Here is a 16243-nt window from a genome sequence, read left to right on the forward strand (position 1 = left end):
TTCCCAGCTCTACTTTGAGATAAGCCCCGCCCCTCCATCATGCCCCGCCCCGCGCTGCATATAAACCCTACCCACACACAGAGCCCCCCCCCCCCCCCCCGCTCTAAGTCCCGCCCAGTTTGCCGGAGGCGCCGCCCCTCAGTCTCCCCCGGGAGGGCGCGCTTCCGGGAAGATGGCGGCGGCCGGCGCTGCCGAGGGGCCTGGCTCTGGCCCCGGCCCCGACCCCGGGCCCGCGGAGATGGAGATGGAGGCGGAGGGCGGGGCGCTGGGCCCCGGGGAGCGCTGGGCCCCGGTGGGGGCGGTGGCGGACGAGGGGGAGGCCGGGGAGCCAGGCGGGCCGGGCTCGGGGCCGGGGCCGGGCTCGGGGCCGGGCTCGCCGGGGGGCTCGCCCCGCTCGCTGCCGCGGCTCCGCGACGAGCGCCGCCGCCTGCACGGGGCGCTGCTGGCGCTCGCCTCGCACTTCGCCCAGGTGCAGTTCCGCCTCCGCCAGGTGGCGCGGGCCGGGCCCGCCGAGCAGCAGCGGCTCCTGCGCGACCTCGAGGAGTTCGCCTTCCGCGGCTGCCCGGCCGCGCTGGGGGACGGGCTCGGGCTCGGGGAGACCCCGGTGAGTGCGGCCGGGCTGGGCCGGGGCGCGGCGGGGCGCACGGAGCCGGCCCGGGGCGGGGGCGGGGGGCGACCGAGCGAGAGTCCGTCCTGCCCCGCCCGTTCACAGCCAGACGCTCATACGTCTATTAACTGCCCCCCCCCCCCGCTGTGTGACACCCCCACGAACTGTGCGGCGGGGGGGGGCCGGTCTGGCTGCACACACAACACCTTCCTCAGCTCGGCCTGTCAGATTCTCTCCGGACAGATCTTGGGACAGGACAGACCTGTGCCTCCGGCTGAGTGGAGTCCCTTTAGATGAGGACAGGGACTGCCTCCTGCGGGTGGGTTTACTGCAGACACACAACCCCTTTCATTGCTGTGGTCACCCTCACAACCTACAGCCGCACATCTGTGTCGGTGCAGCTGTGCTGCTCTCAGAGCCCTTCTGTCGCCCTGGTAGGTGGAGGGGAGAAAATCACCTAGGTGAGCCGCGCTCGCTTGGCTGGCAGGAGAGCGTCTCCTGTCCACACCAGCGCTTGTGCGTCACGCCATCAAAACCTAGGTTGCTCGGCGGTGTGCCCGGCCACAAACGTTTAGCCAGCAGAAGTGCTAGTGTAGACAAGGCTGAAGTATCTGTGCTACAGGAGCAAAGCAGCAGCTGTGCCACTTCACACAGGCCCCCTCAGCGGGAGTGATACCGATGGCCCTTCTCTGAGGATATCAGAGATGCCGGGGGGAAGTCAGTAAAAGTCAGATTTACTGTTTTCTGTCACACCTAGTGCTTCTATCTGTGACTCTCTCTGCTGGGCAGGTGTTGAGCATGCTTGTCTCATGAGTCATGGATGCTAAGTACACCGTTGTCACACCCAGATGAGTGGAATGGCACTGCTTGCAATATCTGATCTCCTGAATTGTGCAGTTTACAGGGGACTGACTCAAGGTCAAAGGACCCAAAATCCACAACTGAGGTTGTAAAATGGCTTCATCCAACTTGTGTGCGTGGGGCCAGACTGTTAGATTAGACTGTGGACTAATCTGGCCTTGGGCTAAAGCACCGTTTAATTTAGGTACAAACACAGTTAGACTCATCTGCACAGGGCTTTCTTAACCTTGGTTGATTCACAGTGTGGACAGACTCTTAAAATGAAAGTTCACTTGAAACTCAGCCATGAAATCCCCAGTTCAGATGAGAAGGTACAGTGTGCCCAGTAGTAATGATATGAAGAAAGTTGATGTGATACATCCTACAAAGATGAAGTGCAGCATGATTCTGCCTGGCCAGTGTATTTCTGACCTCACCCACCATTTAAGTATATGGACAGCCTCACATGCTGAATGGAGAGGGACTGAACAGGTTCAGTGGAAGATGTAGCCTCATCTTGGACACTAAACAACCCCCCTTCCCCTGCTTCACGTGCACAAGTTCAGACCCTTAATAGGACAGACTTCCTATGGTTCAGGCTCCATCAGTGTCTCTCTAAATCCCTTTTAAGAGGAGTTAAAAATTCAGCTGAACTGTTAACAGTTGAAACTGGTTTCAGAGTGGTAATATTTCTTGATAGCAGTTAATATGTAATGGCTAATAGTAATAGCAGTAGCCAAAGCTGCATGTTTGCTGAAGTGTGGGTGGAACTTGTAGAAATGTATCCACTTTTTTCCCCCATTCTGACCCCTTGTGCTGAGAATGATTAGTGTGTGTTTCCCAGGAGCAGTACAAGATAGTTAGGATACAGAATCCATCTGAATTTCTCCAGTGTGATTCATTAGCTTAGCTCACTGGTAATGTTTGGTCTCTACACAGCATTAATACCTTACTGTAACCTGCATGTTAGCCTCCAGCTTTACAGTTCCCTTTCCACTGGCATCAAAACAGGGGAAGCTGACCTCTCCCATTTGATCTGACATCTGTGCAGATAAATTGTATTTACAGTTCCACATTCCTCTCCACCTTTTCCTCAAGCACAATGAACAAGGAGTGTCATAGCAAATTATGCCTGGGGCTGCATCAGGGTGCTGGGCCTAGCCAGGGCCCCCACAGCTGAAGCAGTAGTGGAGATTCAGCAGCTGCTACCAGCTACTGGGGAAGCCCTGTGCAAGGGGCCAACTCATGCTGGAGAAGGGATGAGGAGGCCTAGTGTGAATGTTGCTGCCTCTTTGCATGTGGGAAATCTGGATGATTGTGGTTTCCTTTTTTTAATGTTACTAAAACCTGCTAAGCAGCTATTACATCACCAAAAACAGCAGGCAGAGACTGCTACTCACAGAAGCAAAGAAGCTTCATCCACACCCTCACTGTTCATGTTGCTGCTTTGCAAATGAATCAGTTTTTAAATAAGGTACTGTCACAAGTCTTTCATTCCCACTCCAGTCTTGTATACCAGACCTTGGCTAATGACCATTCCCTGCCCATCTGCAGTCTTAAAATGCTCCAATTTAACCTCGCTTGTTTACTGCCCTGAGTTGGCAGTGGTGAGGACAGGGAGCCGAATGAGCTCTGGCTCTCTCATTCTATTAGATATTAGTACTGCTTGCAAAGTCAAGAATGAAGTCAGGTCAGTTCAAACGCTTGCTGGGAACCTTCATTACCCTTGAGTTTCATGCAGAAGCAGAGACGGTTTGTGGTCTTGGTACTAATTGGCTTTTATGTAATTCAGGAGGGTCCCAAATGTCTGTGGAATAATGAGGTTTTATTTAAATAAATAAAATTTCAGCTACTTTATTTGGAACTCCCCTCCCCCTCCAAACAAACCCAAATCTAATTTAGAATGTAATTTAATATTTCTGCCTTTTACTCCCATGCTTAATACCTGGAGGGCTCGGTAAGTGCCACTTTCAATATAAATCTACCTTTTGACTGAGAAATAACGGGTTGTATTTGTTTAATTTATGTACAGTTTTAGTGCATTATCCAGAAAACCTATTCCAGATATCCCCTTCAGGTTATACCAAGATAAAGTGCTGTGCAGTTAGTGATTGTAATACGGTGTAGGAAAGATCTGGGGGCTGAAACTGGGGTAGCTTTCTGTGGTTGGCAAAGCACATGCACACCTAATGCAACTGCATCCAAAAGCAGTGCCCAAACCTCTAGTGCGCACTTGCCATGAGTGAGCTATAGAAGGATTTTGTATATTGTTAGTATATACCAGTGCACAGAGCCTTGACTTTTATCTGTCATGCAGGGCATGGGGTTAGGCTCATTGTGTACATTGCTGCTTCACTCTGAAGTGTGTAAGAACACCAGAAGTCGCTATGATACATGCTCATCATCTGGCTACTTACAACAAAATTCTCTACTTGCTGAGGTTTCTGACTGGAGTATGAGGTGCAAGATGCCTGCAGAAAGGCTGCTTTTGTATAGAGGTGACTGGGCTGGAATGCCTGCAGCCTCTTGTCAGTGAGAGTGCACAGAACTTGCTGGTTTCACGGGCTGTGAGGTTAACAGACAAACGTGTCTTGTGTAACAATCCTGTCTCCAGGGCTTTGGCTATGAAGTGGGATGTTCAATTTCTTTTTCAATAAACTCATTTCAGAGTGAGCAGGAGAATCAGGAGCGAATCGAGGCCCGGAAGGAGAAGCAGCGAGAGCTGATCATGCAGCTCAAGACGCAGCTAGATGACTTGGAGACATTCGCTTACCAAGAGGGCAGCTATGATTCGCTACCCCAGTCCATGGTCATGGAAAGACAGCGGGTAAAGCATCTGGATCCTTCTCCAATGCCCTTTCTTAACAGCAGCTAGTGCCTCTTTCAGAACAGTAGCATGCTGGCCAGTGCTGGCTCAGGCAGCTGTAATCCAACATCATAAATCTTTCTGCTTCCATGAATATAATCCATAGGGACTACTACAATTTACTGTTAGTGAATAGAATAAAGCCCGCGCTGGCCTCACCCCAAAATAACGAAAGGGTAAGTGAAAGCAGCATTCTGGCTCTGCTGGTGGAAGGGCTGCATGAGATCATGTCATGTTCTGCAGGTGATTATAGAGGAGTTAATAAAGAAGCTGGATATGAACCTGAATGAGGATATCGCGTCGCTGTCCCCAGAAGAGCTGCGGCAGCAGGTGGATGCAGCTGTTGCCCAGATTGTCAATCCTGCAAGGGTGAAGGAGCAGCTGGTGGAACAGCTGAAGACGCAAATACGGGACCTTGAAATGTTCATCAGCTTCATTCAGGGTCAGTGCTGGGTTTTGCTTAGACAAGCAGGAGAGCTGCTCATTGGTGCAGTGGGGTCATCTTGGGTATAGCATGGTTTGCATTGGAGAGGAAGGGGGCAGAATCTGGGCCCAGGATCGCACAGACCTCTCCGTAGTGGGGTGATAGTTTGGGGAGAACCTGGGGCACTTATAGGCATCATGTTGCGAGGCAGGAGGGTCCCCCATGTGTAGAGAAATATGAAGCAATGCTGACCTACAGCCTGGGATAGGTAGTCTCAATCTTCCAGCTGATGTAGAGATGCAAAATCACTAACTGCTGTCATTGTGGATTCCTCATTTTAGATGAACTTGGAAGTCCCGGCCAGGTGGAGGATGGACATTGTGAATGCTCAGGTGGAAAGCCTGGAAGTGGCCCCTGCAAATCAAATGCCAGGCTGCCCCCTGGGAATAACAGAGGTGGGCAATTTACAAGTGTTGAGCTCTTGTGGCTTCGTGTTGTGTTGGCCAGCCAGCTTACAACCTGCTGGAACTGGTGTGCCATCCCTTTCTAAATTCAGTGTTGCTTTTCACTGTTAGGGCTGGTTTCCCTTACTCTTTCATTGATCCAGCCAATAAACCAGAAACCTCATGTTTGAACTCTTACCTTTCCATGCTGGCCAGTGTGATTGTACAGTGAGTCGCACCAACACATTATTGAGGGATAGGACATTCTTTAACTTGGGTGAACTTGGAGCTCTCAAAAGTGAGGGGCTTCTGATAATTATCTAGCAGCAGATGTAATCCTAACAAGCTTCTGTGCCATCTTTCCTGACATACTGTAGTTTTACCAGTGCACCTCAGTCCTGGCCTGCACAACTCCAGCTGTTCTAGTCCTGGACTCTTCATCAGCAGATATCACCAGCTGGTGGAGCTTATTGTTCTTTATAGATTACAATGAGACACACCCGCTTGTGGCAAGAGCTTGATTTTGTCCCAGGTTCTGGAGTGAGCAGGCTAGTTTATTCCCTGAAACAACTAGTTCCCTGCACATCAGCAACGTCCTTCCACAAAAGCTTCTGGCACCTTGTAATTACCCTTCTGATGCTGAGCTATCCACAAATCTGTGTCTGAAACACCCTCTCCCCTCATGAATCTGCCTTTAGAGATCTTGAAATTCTGCTTTGGTCACTTGTGCCTTCTAGAAGAGCACACAGAGTAGGACTCATCCTCTGCCACATGATATGAGGTGGATAATGCAGTTTGAGAATGGGATGCGTGAATGCCCCGTTTTCCAGTTTGTGTGAGTGCTGAGAAGCTGCCAGTTTCTCTTGAGCAAAGCAGCATGAATCACCCCCCTCCCCCCACCCAGCAACACCAGAGCAAAAGCATCCCCTAGTGGAGTGTGTGATGAGCTCCCTGTGTTAGGGACAAGCAGAGATAAATCGGATTCTCTAATGACCACATTTCCTCTTTCCCCTAACTAACCAGTGAACCCAGAGGATGCCAGGAAGATGCGAGAAGCAGGTCTGCACCTTATGCGTCGCATGCTTGCTGTGCTGCAGATATTCGCTGTCAGTCAGTTTGGCTGCGCTACTGGTCAGATCCCCCGCACCCTCTGGCAGAAGGACCAGGCCAATAAGGACTATTCTCCCTTAATTAAGAAACTGGAACTGTCTGTAGACCAAGTGAGGCAGCTGGCACTGAAGCACCAGGATCATGTGCTCGGCCACGTGAGCATGCAGGATGTCTCTTTAGGAGGGAGAGATGAGCTGACTCTGGCTGTGCGGAAGGAGCTGACCATTGCCATACGAGACTTGATGGCTCATGGGCTCTATGCCTCTTCTCCAGGGATGAGCCTGGTGTTGGCACCCATTGCGTGCCTGATTCCTGCATTCACCTCGTCACCACAGACCATGCACCCCTGGGAGCTCTTTGTGAAGTATTACAATACCAAGAACGGCCGTGCCTTCGTGGAGTCCCCAGCACGCAAACTCTCCCAGTCGTTTGCCCTTCCTGTGACGGGAGGCATCACTGTTACCCCCAAGCAGAGCCTGCTGACGGCTATTCACATTGTCCTCACAGAGCATGATCCATTCAAGCGCAGCGCGGACTCTGAACTGAAAGCCCTGGTGTGTATGGCATTAAATGAGCAGCGTCTGGTCTCTTGGGTGAATCTGATCTGCAAATCTGGGGCTCTCATACAGTCTCACTATCAGCCCTGGAGCTACATGGCCAACACTGGCTTTGAGAGTGCACTCAACATTCTCAGCCGCCTGAGCAACTTAAAGTTCAACCTTCCTGTTGACCTGGCTGTCCGGCAGCTGAAAAACATCAGAGATGCTTTTTGATGTGTCCTTTGCAGAGCAGCCCCTTTCCCCAATAGGAATGTATTAACTTATGAGGCTAGAGGAGAAGCAGTTGGGCTCAAGGAGCCTTGTTTATGACCTAACTTGTCCCCTTTGAAGCTGATTGTGGTTATTAGAGTAGCCGTTTAGTGTCAACACTGGAAACCTGTGTACAAGACCACCTGTGAGGAAATGCTGTAGATGTTTGGGCTCTGCGCTACCTCACCCAGACCTATGCTAATGCAGCAGAGTTGCTGCACCCATCTGTAGGTGCCTTGCCGCTGCCACATGCATTAGGCAGGAGTGAACCGCTGTTTCAAATGTAGGAAAAAGGGCCTGATTCTACAGCCAATGCATAGGAGCAGCTCCCATGGAGTTCAGTGGAAGTGGTTCCTATGCTGTGGCTACATTGTCAGCCCCAGAATGTTTAGTCTAAAAGATGTCACTTGTGGCATTTTGCTGTTTCATACAGAGCTGAGTGTGGCTTTTTGACAGCTACATCTTACTTCTGCCACTTAGGCTTCATGCAGCTTGCCCAGTGGTGGAGTTAGAAATCTCCTCCTCCACTTATATTTAGATTTTGAATGTACGAGAAGTCTGGGAACAGTTTCTCCTCTGAGCGGTAGGTGCTTATTGGTTTGTATCTTGCAGGATTAGTGGCTGTGGAAATCCATACACATTGGCAGATTCTTCAGACTACGTGGTGACAGATGACTGGATTGAGCATTCACGTGCATTGTGTAAGAATCTGAGCACCTTCTTGAAGCGATGGTCAAAGTTCTGAAGCCATCAGTCCAGGGTTTTATTGCAGATGCATTGGTTTAGCAACTGTAAACAAATATTCCCTTTTCCAGTTACCATGTTTAACTTGGGTTAATTATTAGCCTCGTGCTGCAAGAGCAGTTGCTTACACAGCTCCTTGTAGAAAATAAATTGTGATAGTTTATAGATGTCTCAAATTCCCAATGCAATTCTTAAAAGCACTTCTGTGGTCAGTATCCCTTAGCCAGCAACTTTCTACATCAAGTGGATTTGGTTATTGTGAGAGCATTTTCTGCTGGTCTGAGGGCAAAGCTTTCTGCACTGTTACAGCAAGGTCTGCAGTCAAAGCAGTTAGTGATGTTGTGGTAGTAATCCACATGGCATTTAGGCTGCATGAGAAAAGTCTCTTCTGGCATCAAAAGAGAACTGAGAGCATCTGAAGTAGAGCTGAGGAGAGTGGTCATCTTCCTATGTGCTCAGTGATGCCCTGAACTGCAGGTAGAGGGGTTTATATTGGAAATAGCAGTGCCTCTGTCTGGCCTCCTGTGTGTCCTGTTCCGTTCAGCTTCCTGGCAAAACAGGAATATCCTGGTCTCTGGCACATGGGGGATGGGTTGGGATTGACCCTCCCAGTTGTACATTTAATAGTTAGAAGGTGCTGTAAAGGTAGTTGCTTTATTCCCGGTTTCTCCATGCCAGTCCATAATAGCTCACTTTGAAACTTGAAAAGCAATGTTTCCTTACTGCCAATTGCTCTCATTTGCGCGCACAGTTTGGTGCAGTAAGGTTGCTGGCTTCAACTTTATTTCTGTATAAAAACCATTAAAGCTATTCTTTGGGAAAACATCTAGAATTACATAGACTGACACTAGAGATTTTGGACGCTGAACACTAGGGCCAATCTGCTCTCATTGAAGTCAATGACAAAGCTGCACTAACTTCAAGAGACCAGAATCTGCTCCACTTGATTATATTCCCAAAATTGTTTGCATATTGGGTGCAAAGTGACATTTATGGAACACTGTAAGGAGAGTGTTAGTTTCCTTAAGGACAAATTAGTAGTTAATAACACATTCGTTCACTTTTTTTAAATGCAGATTTAGTTTACTGAAATACAATGAAAACCAGCAGCAGTGAATCTATGTGGAAACTGTTTTCATGTAGCTTTCAAATATGAAACTATTTATATATTTTCAAAGACTGTTGTCCAAGTGTGAAAAATTCCAAGCCGATTTATCCAGATAAACTTGTCTTTCTGGACAGCAAATTTTGGAATTACCAATGAACAACTACATTAATATTAGCTGGAGAGGCAAGATTTAATTCAAGAATCATTTCCATGGAACATTCCCCGTTCTGGTTTGGCTATTTTTTGTCTGAAATCTATGCATGATTTTGTCAGATCCGTGGCAGTTACATGTAAGTTGACAGTTGAAATGTGTGAAATGTCTGATTGCTGGAAAGACCTTTCTGGGGTTCTAAATGGTTCCATAAAGCATCTTGTCTTCAGGTACTGTAATTCTTAGCTCCCTTTTGTGTTTACAGTGCTATGCTGGAGAAGTTTGTTGTAGCCCAGTTTTCCAGATATCTGCTTTGTTTTATTTCTGATGTTGATTTTGTTCTGATGTTCATATGTGCAATAGGATGAACGTATTTGTGTTGTGGTGAGAACAGTATCTGTTGCTGATAATAAAATAGTAGTTTGTGTATGTTGTATTCCTACTTGTACATGAATATATAAACTGTTAATGCACCCTCCCATCCCCTCTAGCCTTTGGCTCTGCAGTGCATACCTAGAGCCAGGACCTCTATCGGTAACGAAAAACAGCTCAGCGAGGACACACGGACCAAAGGAGTCAGATGATGTCTCACTAGAAATAAAAAATGGTGAAGACGCAGTGCAGTAGGTCCATGGCACAGGGGCTGCGTTGGGTGGAGAGGAAGAGGCTACCTTGGCCTGAGGGAAGGAGTGTCCATTGTAAAATGGCCCTGCTGCCTGAAGCAGGCCTCAGCTGACACATGGAAACTACCTGCCCTAGGGACTTTGCCATGGGTGTGTGTGGGTGTGGTGGGGGGCGGGGGAGGGGGAGCCTGTGTGGGTCTGTCACTATCACCCTTCCCCGCCCATCAGAGTTCTGTTGGGGGGTTTGACAAGGCAGGGCCGATACACGCCCTCACAGGGCAGGGGGCGGAGGGCTACCCGCCGCGGCAGCTGTAGCACTGCCCGGTCCAGGCGGGGGGCTGCAGCTGCTACCCCAAACCCGCCAAGGAGCGAGGCCTCAGGCTCGCTGTGCTAGGCGCTGTCTGTCCCTGCAGGCGAGAGAACGGGGGCGGCTCCCGCTGCCCCTCCCCCTAGGCCCGGCCTGCGGGACCGCTCCGGGACCCGGGAGGCGACACGCCAGGCTCCTGCCGCCGGCCCCCGACCTTTCACCTGCGTTAACCCGCGCATGCGTGATAGCCCTGGCTGAGGCTGGCCCCTGCGCAGGAGGAAGCGGAAGTCAGGTGTCCGGAAGCGCGGCGCGGGGTGAAAGGTCGGCAAAGCGGCCGCGTCTTCCTTTTCCGGTCTGGGCGCCATCGGAGCCGGGCTCTCGGTGAGTTTCGGGGGGGGGGGAGGACTGGGATCGGCCGCCATCCGCGGGGTGCGCGGGGCCGGGGCGGGGGGGCTTGGCCGGGGGCGATGGGGAAGGGCCGCTCTGGGCGATGGACGGGGCGGGGGCTGCCCGGACCTTCCTGCCGGGACGCACGGGCTCGGGGAGGGGCTGCGCGGCGTGGGGGGCCCTGCGGCTGTCGGGGGGGGCGGGGTCCGTGCAGGGGGCGGCTGCCGGCGAGGGGCAGCAGGCCGGTCCCGTGGGCGGCGGGGGCAGCCCCTGGCGGTCACTCGGTGGGTCGGGGCCCCGGCCTGGCTCGCTGCCCGCCTGCGAACGTCTCTTCTCTTCTCTTCTCCTCCGGCAGAGATGGGGAAGTTCATGAAGCCCGGGAAGGTGGTGCTCGTGCTGGCCGGGCGCTACTCGGGCCGTAAAGCTGTCATCGTGAAGGTAAACCCCGCTGCGGGCCAGCCTGAGCCCAGAGCCCGGCCCGCAGGAGCCAGCGAGTCGCGTTAGACGTTGGTGGCCTAATGGCCCAGCCCCTCGGCGGGCGGGCTGGGTGCCGGGCTTCGCCTGGGCGCTACGGGAAGGCACCGCCTGCAGATGTCGGCGTTCATGAGTGATTTGCTCCCCGTCCGTTGGCGACACGTGAACACGGGTCATACTTACAGAGCCCGAATCTCATAACTCTGCACAGCTGTTTGCGCCCTCCTGCGCTGGCCAGAGGCCTGTTCTGAACACGAGCCGGGGGGTTCTGGGTTCTAATCTTCGTTCTGTCACTTAATCCCTCCGTGGTCTTGTGCCTTAAATCAGCCGCTGTAGCCGTAGATTCTGCATGTGTTCAGTGAGGGTTGTGAGGGTTGGTTAACGATTGCTGAGTGGGTCATGGCATGGAGAGGCAGGTGCACAGACCTTTATGCTACACCTGGATGTAAAGGATTGTCCAGTGGATCTGGTACTAATCTAGGACTTGGGAGACCCAGGGCCAATTTCCTGCTGTGTTGCACACTTGCTTTCTGAACTTGGACAGGTCACTTAATCTCTCTGGGTATGTCTGTGCTGCAGCTGGGGTTGTGATTCCCAGCAGGAGTGGACAGACGCATGCTAGCCACCTGAGTTTGGACCCAGGGGTTCAGTTGGATTTAAACTCCGGCACCTCGTGCAGCAGTGTCCCCGCTATTACGTTTAGTGCCCTCACTTGAGCAGAGCTAGCCTGCGTCTGTCTACCCGGGCTGGGAATCCAACCCCCCAGCAGCAGTGCAGGCATAACCTTTGTGCCTCAGGTTCTCATCTGTACATGACAATAATAGTGCTGCCCACCTCTCGGGGTATTGTGAAGATAAATACATTAAAGACTGTGAGGCACTCGGATCTTGCCGTCACAAGGGCTAGATTAGCACCTAAGGTAATTAGGTACCTGCTTTGTCTGGCTGTTACCGAGCAGCATCTGGAAACCTGTCATCCAGGTGGTGCTCATCGGGCTGAGAACAGAGGTGCATACAAACATGAACTCCTAGAGCTAGTAGTCTGAGGTTGTTGCGTACATCCTGTTGTTGTTCATGGGAGTTGCACACCTGCAGAAGAGAAGCCTCTAGTCTAAGCATTCCCTGGAACACAGCATGAGCATTCCGGAGGCTTCCCATAGTGCTGCTTTTTGTGGCCTGGGGGCTTTGGATTTGCTCACATAGCAGAGGATTTTGTTTTGGGTTCTCAGCCAAATGGCAGGGTGCAATCTCCCTCCAAAGCCTTGAACTTATTGGGCTGTAGCAGTTTTTGTGCATTCAAAAGGTAAAAAGAACCCACAGTGACGTCCCAGAATCCAGGTGTCTGTGTGTTGCTGATAGGTCTCCTGTGTGTTTCAGAACATTGATGATGGCACCTCGGACCGGCCATATAGCCACGCCCTGGTGGCTGGTATTGATCGGTACCCACGGAAGGTAACTGCTGCAATGGGCAAAAAGAAGATAGCGAAGAGGTCCAAGATCAAATCTTTTGTGAAGGTTTATAACTACAACCATCTAATGCCCACCAGGTGAGCAGGCTTGGGGGGTCGCTAATGTGCTGCTAACAGAACTAGGAAACTGCCTTTAGTGTCCTTCAGCATGGCGCACGCTCAGATCTGCTTTTCTCTTTGGTAAAGCCTAGAAATCTGCTCTTCTGAGATTCTTCTTCAGTTATGTCCTTATGCTGCACAATGAGTAGATTTGCAGGATGCTAACTTCAGGGGCCAGTGGTAATTAGCTTGTGGGATTCCAGAGTTGGGGTGGGACATCCAGGATCTTTCCCATCCTTTTATTGTCAGGATTCAGGCTGACACTCACACCAGAATTTGTCCACTGACCTCTCCCACAGTGAATCTCCTGTGGCATTGGCCATTATTTAGGCCTTTCATTTTTTTTCTTTGGCTGGAGACACCATGTACCTCCTGTAAGCTCTGAAAAGGATTTGTAATAATGATATGGATCTCCTTTGCATCTACTGATGGAAAGTGCTATAGAATGACCTGGGTATCGTATTGTTGGGAATTGGGGGATTCCAGCGTGACAGTATCATGCAATCCTGGTCACTGCCTTCCCTTCCCCAGTTCTGCCATTGTTATGTGCTGCTGAATGCACAGCGGTGCCAAGCAAGCCTACTCCCCATCCAGAAACGCAACCTGGCACCTCTCCCACTATCTGCTGGCTCGGGGTGCTGAGGACTCCTGGATTATTAGGGGCACTGGCGTGAGTCTGTCTCTTAGCTATGTTTCTGTGGGCTGGCAGGAGATGTGCATGGCCTAGACAGACTCAGGCTAGCTATCTGCTCCTCACTCCACATCCTGGCATGTGGGTGTGATGCATCTTGTGTGTTTCAAAGCCTGCTGCTCTCTCTCTCTCAGGTATTCTGTTGATATTCCTCTGGACAAAACCATTGTCAATAAAGATGTGTTCAGGGACCCTGCACTGAAACGCAAGGCAAGGCGTGAAGCCAAGGTGAAATTTGAGGAAAGGTGAGCTGGAACCTTGTTTCTCCCTCCCCCAGCTGCTTTTTACGTTTTCACTGCTTTATTGAACTGTAGGAAACTGTTTATGCTTCAGTTTCTGAGTCATTGAAATCTGCAACCCAGATCCCCTTGCGTCTCATTCTCAAGTGAAGTGTGTCCAGCCTGTCAGCTGTTGGCTGGTAGCCCCCCAGGCACACTGAGTTCGTACAGCGCTGAAGTCCTGGCATGCTCCTGAAAAGGGCTGTGGTGTCCCTGCAAGGGTAGTAACTGAGGGAGGGTTTGGCTGCTTGAGGAGGTTAAGATCCTCTGAGCTGATTGTAAATTGCTAACACCAGGCCACAGCCTGAGTTGAAGATTTGCCTACTTCCTTCCTTCACCTAACGTTCTTCTACCTTTTCAGCTGGATACAGTATTTTCTCACGTTCTGTCCCCCAGGGTCACTCTTCTGTCCCCAAGGAGGTCGTGTTCTAGTGGTGGGTTCAGGATTCTTGCAAAGCACTCTAAGATGGAGTGTGTTACGTTTACAAGATTAAATACTGCACTTGCCTAAGCACCTTCAAACATACTGCAGGGAGCAGCCCTGCCTGATGCTGGGAGTGGGTGCGGAAGGAGAGGCATAGGGACAGATAAGACCTTAAGGGGGCTGTGTTCTAGTTTTGCTGGCACATGCTGCCTGTTCCTTAGTTACATGTTAGCTCTGCGTGCGTCGCTGGATTCCTTTGCAAACGTGCATGACTCCAGTGTGCTGAGGCTGCACTGACAGCTTAGCAATCAGTGCTTCAGGCTGATTTATTTGCCTTTAGTGGCCTATTCCAGAGCCTCCCCGACAGAGGAAGCAATTGACACTAGCATCCTGCTAACCAAGAAGCACGCATCCATTCTTGGAACCGCCTGCAGAAGGAGTAGTGGCTTCTGCAGCCATCCTCTCTGCCTTGGCCCCTTCGTTAGCAGCAGGCTTACCCTGCTGGTTTTGTTCTGGCTGACTTCTGACTTGAGGCTGCATAGATAGCTTGATATCTTTGGGTTGTGAAATACCCAGTGAGAATTGTCACAGTCCTGCAACCGCCAAGAGTTGTTGCTGTCATCCCCTGCCATCCTGCTCTGAGACCCGGTCTGGCCTTGTCTCGACCGATCTGAGAACATAGTCAGAAAGATGGGACAGAGGGTCAGTGAGGAAAACGTAGGCCTCATTTAACTTGGTTTGGGGCATAGATCTCTGGGGTGCACTTAACCCTACCAAACAGCCAGAGAAGTTAGTTCTGTTCAGGCAGATGCTGTTGTACATTCTGGGGGGGGGTTATCCCTCCCCTGTCCTCTGGGTGAGGCACTGCCCCGGGATTTGGTGGGGGGGGGGGTGTTGCTTTTCTCCCTCCCAAAGGCTTGCCGCACTTACTAGCAGGATCGCCCCAGCTTCCTCTGGTGCTCCTGATGTGACTAAAGGAGTCCCTGCGTAGCAGGGAGGTGGTACCCTCTGCACGAGGAGCTGACCTCACTGCTCTCATGGTGCTCTCTGGCCAAGAGCAAGATGATGTATTGGGCTCTCTGCTGTGGGGCCTGTATGGCAAGGCTGCCTGGCTGCAGTGCCCATGGGAATAGATCCTCACTAGTGGCTTTAACTCTAGCAGGTGAGGGGTGATGAGCACAGCGGAGGGAGGGGCCAGGTGGTGATGGCTGCTGTAGAGCCCAGCTTCAGCTTGGCAGAGGTGAGCTTCACGGCCACGTGGGCTGAGGCTCGTTCAGGACCCGGCTGCCACGTTCCCTGACGTGTGGATTGTGCATCTCTTTCAGATACAAGACTGGCAAGAATAAGTGGTTCTTCCAGAAGCTGCGATTCTAAACTTGTAACATGGCTGCATCAATAAATGTTTATTAAAAAATGGTGTGTTCCCTGGTGCGAAGCAGCTGGCTATGCTGTGTAAACGTCACTTGCTCGGTGCTTCCGTCCAATGGCTTGCAGGGGTAATTACAGTCCAAGCCAGCTGGGAAGGCATTCAGGGGGCATTAAATGGAATTAAATACTAACCACGATGGCTGTGGAGAACTGCCCTAAGCTCTGTGTCTGATGCCCTCCCTACACACTGCTGAGTGGATGACAGCTGCTCCACCTTTCCAGCCCTGGAAGCTGGGTAGTCTAAAATGTTATGAAGTGAAATAAGGCCACTCTGATGGGCAGGGAGATGATTTGGGGACCTGGTATTCCAGTTGGCCTTGGTTCTCTGGCTAGGAAAGGGAGTGAGATGTTCAGTGCAAGTGGGGATACTCATTTTTTCAAGTTAACTGTGCTAAGTGTTGTTCTTCCCCTGGCAAGGCAACTGTGTCTCATTCAAATAGTCTCCACCTGCACTGTTGACCTTTTGGGAGCAGAAGATAAATTAGAATCTTAAACGAAGGCGGTGTAACCTCCGCATCACGGAGGCGTAATTTACTGACTGAAGTTAGAGGGTCTATTGTGCAAAAATGTTCCCTCATTTCATCAAAAAGGTTTAATGAGCAACTGGCGGGTGAGGTATTGGAGGTGCACTGGGGGAAGTGAAGATCAGGAGCTGAAGTGTGAGCAGCTGATAAACTTGGTCTCTGCCTGCAGTGGGACTGATGGCCAATATGGCGTGTAGGAGGTCAGGCTGGTACGTGTGTCCCGGGCCCGCATCCCGGTGGTGGGAAGGGATGATGATTTCAGCCAGCTGCAGTGTCCTCACGGCCTGCCCCACAACGCTTTGCCTTGTTGGTTCCAAGGCTCCTGCTGGTGTGCGGGTGGCACCCCTACCTCTAGAGCCGGGCTCACCCACCTGCTGTTGGCTACAGGAGGCAGCAAGTAGCAGCTGCCTGGGGCAGTGAGGTGTTCCTTGCCGAGGG

General features: G+C 51.4%; 2 protein-coding genes across 2 annotated transcripts; both read left to right on the top strand.

The window, feature by feature from the left end:
- Positions 1 to 238: 238 nt before the first annotated feature.
- On the top strand, positions 239 to 9544 carry RUNDC1 (RUN domain containing 1). The gene is made up of 5 exons (XM_067541411.1): positions 239 to 604; positions 4116 to 4274; positions 4557 to 4755; positions 5079 to 5192; positions 6204 to 9544. Exons 1-5 carry the CDS (start codon positions 239 to 241, stop codon positions 7061 to 7063), a joined length of 1698 nt encoding a protein of 565 aa, XP_067397512.1. The 3' UTR covers positions 7064 to 9544.
- A 794-nt stretch (positions 9545 to 10338) lies between these two features.
- On the top strand, positions 10339 to 15703 carry RPL27 (ribosomal protein L27). The gene is made up of 5 exons (XM_067541413.1): positions 10339 to 10413; positions 10775 to 10857; positions 12270 to 12439; positions 13286 to 13396; positions 15179 to 15703. Exons 2-5 carry the CDS (start codon positions 10777 to 10779, stop codon positions 15225 to 15227), a joined length of 411 nt encoding a protein of 136 aa, XP_067397514.1. The 5' UTR covers positions 10339 to 10413; positions 10775 to 10776; the 3' UTR covers positions 15228 to 15703.
- Positions 15704 to 16243: the final 540 nt, after the last annotated feature.

The sequence above is a fragment of the Emydura macquarii genome, unplaced genomic scaffold, assembly GCF_026122565.2.
Source record: "Emydura macquarii macquarii isolate MOO-44397 ecotype Brisbane River unplaced genomic scaffold, CSIRO-AGI_Emac_v2 contig_629, whole genome shotgun sequence".
NCBI classification, from domain to species: Eukaryota; Metazoa; Chordata; order Testudines; family Chelidae; genus Emydura; species Emydura macquarii.

Excerpts from the sequence above, each read along its gene's own strand:
- RUNDC1 (XM_067541411.1), top strand. The coding sequence starts at position 239 with ATGGAGATGGAGGCGGAGGGCGGGGCGCTGGGCCCCGGGGAGCGCTGG. Across the intron at positions 4,275-4,556 it reads TGGTCATGGAAAGACAGCGG|GTGATTATAGAGGAGTTAAT; the intron begins GTAAAGCATCTG and ends CATGTTCTGCAG. Across the intron at positions 5,193-6,203 it reads GCCCCCTGGGAATAACAGAG|TGAACCCAGAGGATGCCAGG; the intron begins GTGGGCAATTTA and ends CTAACTAACCAG.
- RPL27 (XM_067541413.1), top strand. The coding sequence starts at position 10,777 with ATGGGGAAGTTCATGAAGCCCGGGAAGGTGGTGCTCGTGCTGGCCGGG. Across the intron at positions 10,858-12,269 it reads GTAAAGCTGTCATCGTGAAG|AACATTGATGATGGCACCTC; the intron begins GTAAACCCCGCT and ends TGTGTGTTTCAG. Across the intron at positions 13,397-15,178 it reads AAGGTGAAATTTGAGGAAAG|ATACAAGACTGGCAAGAATA; the intron begins GTGAGCTGGAAC and ends CATCTCTTTCAG.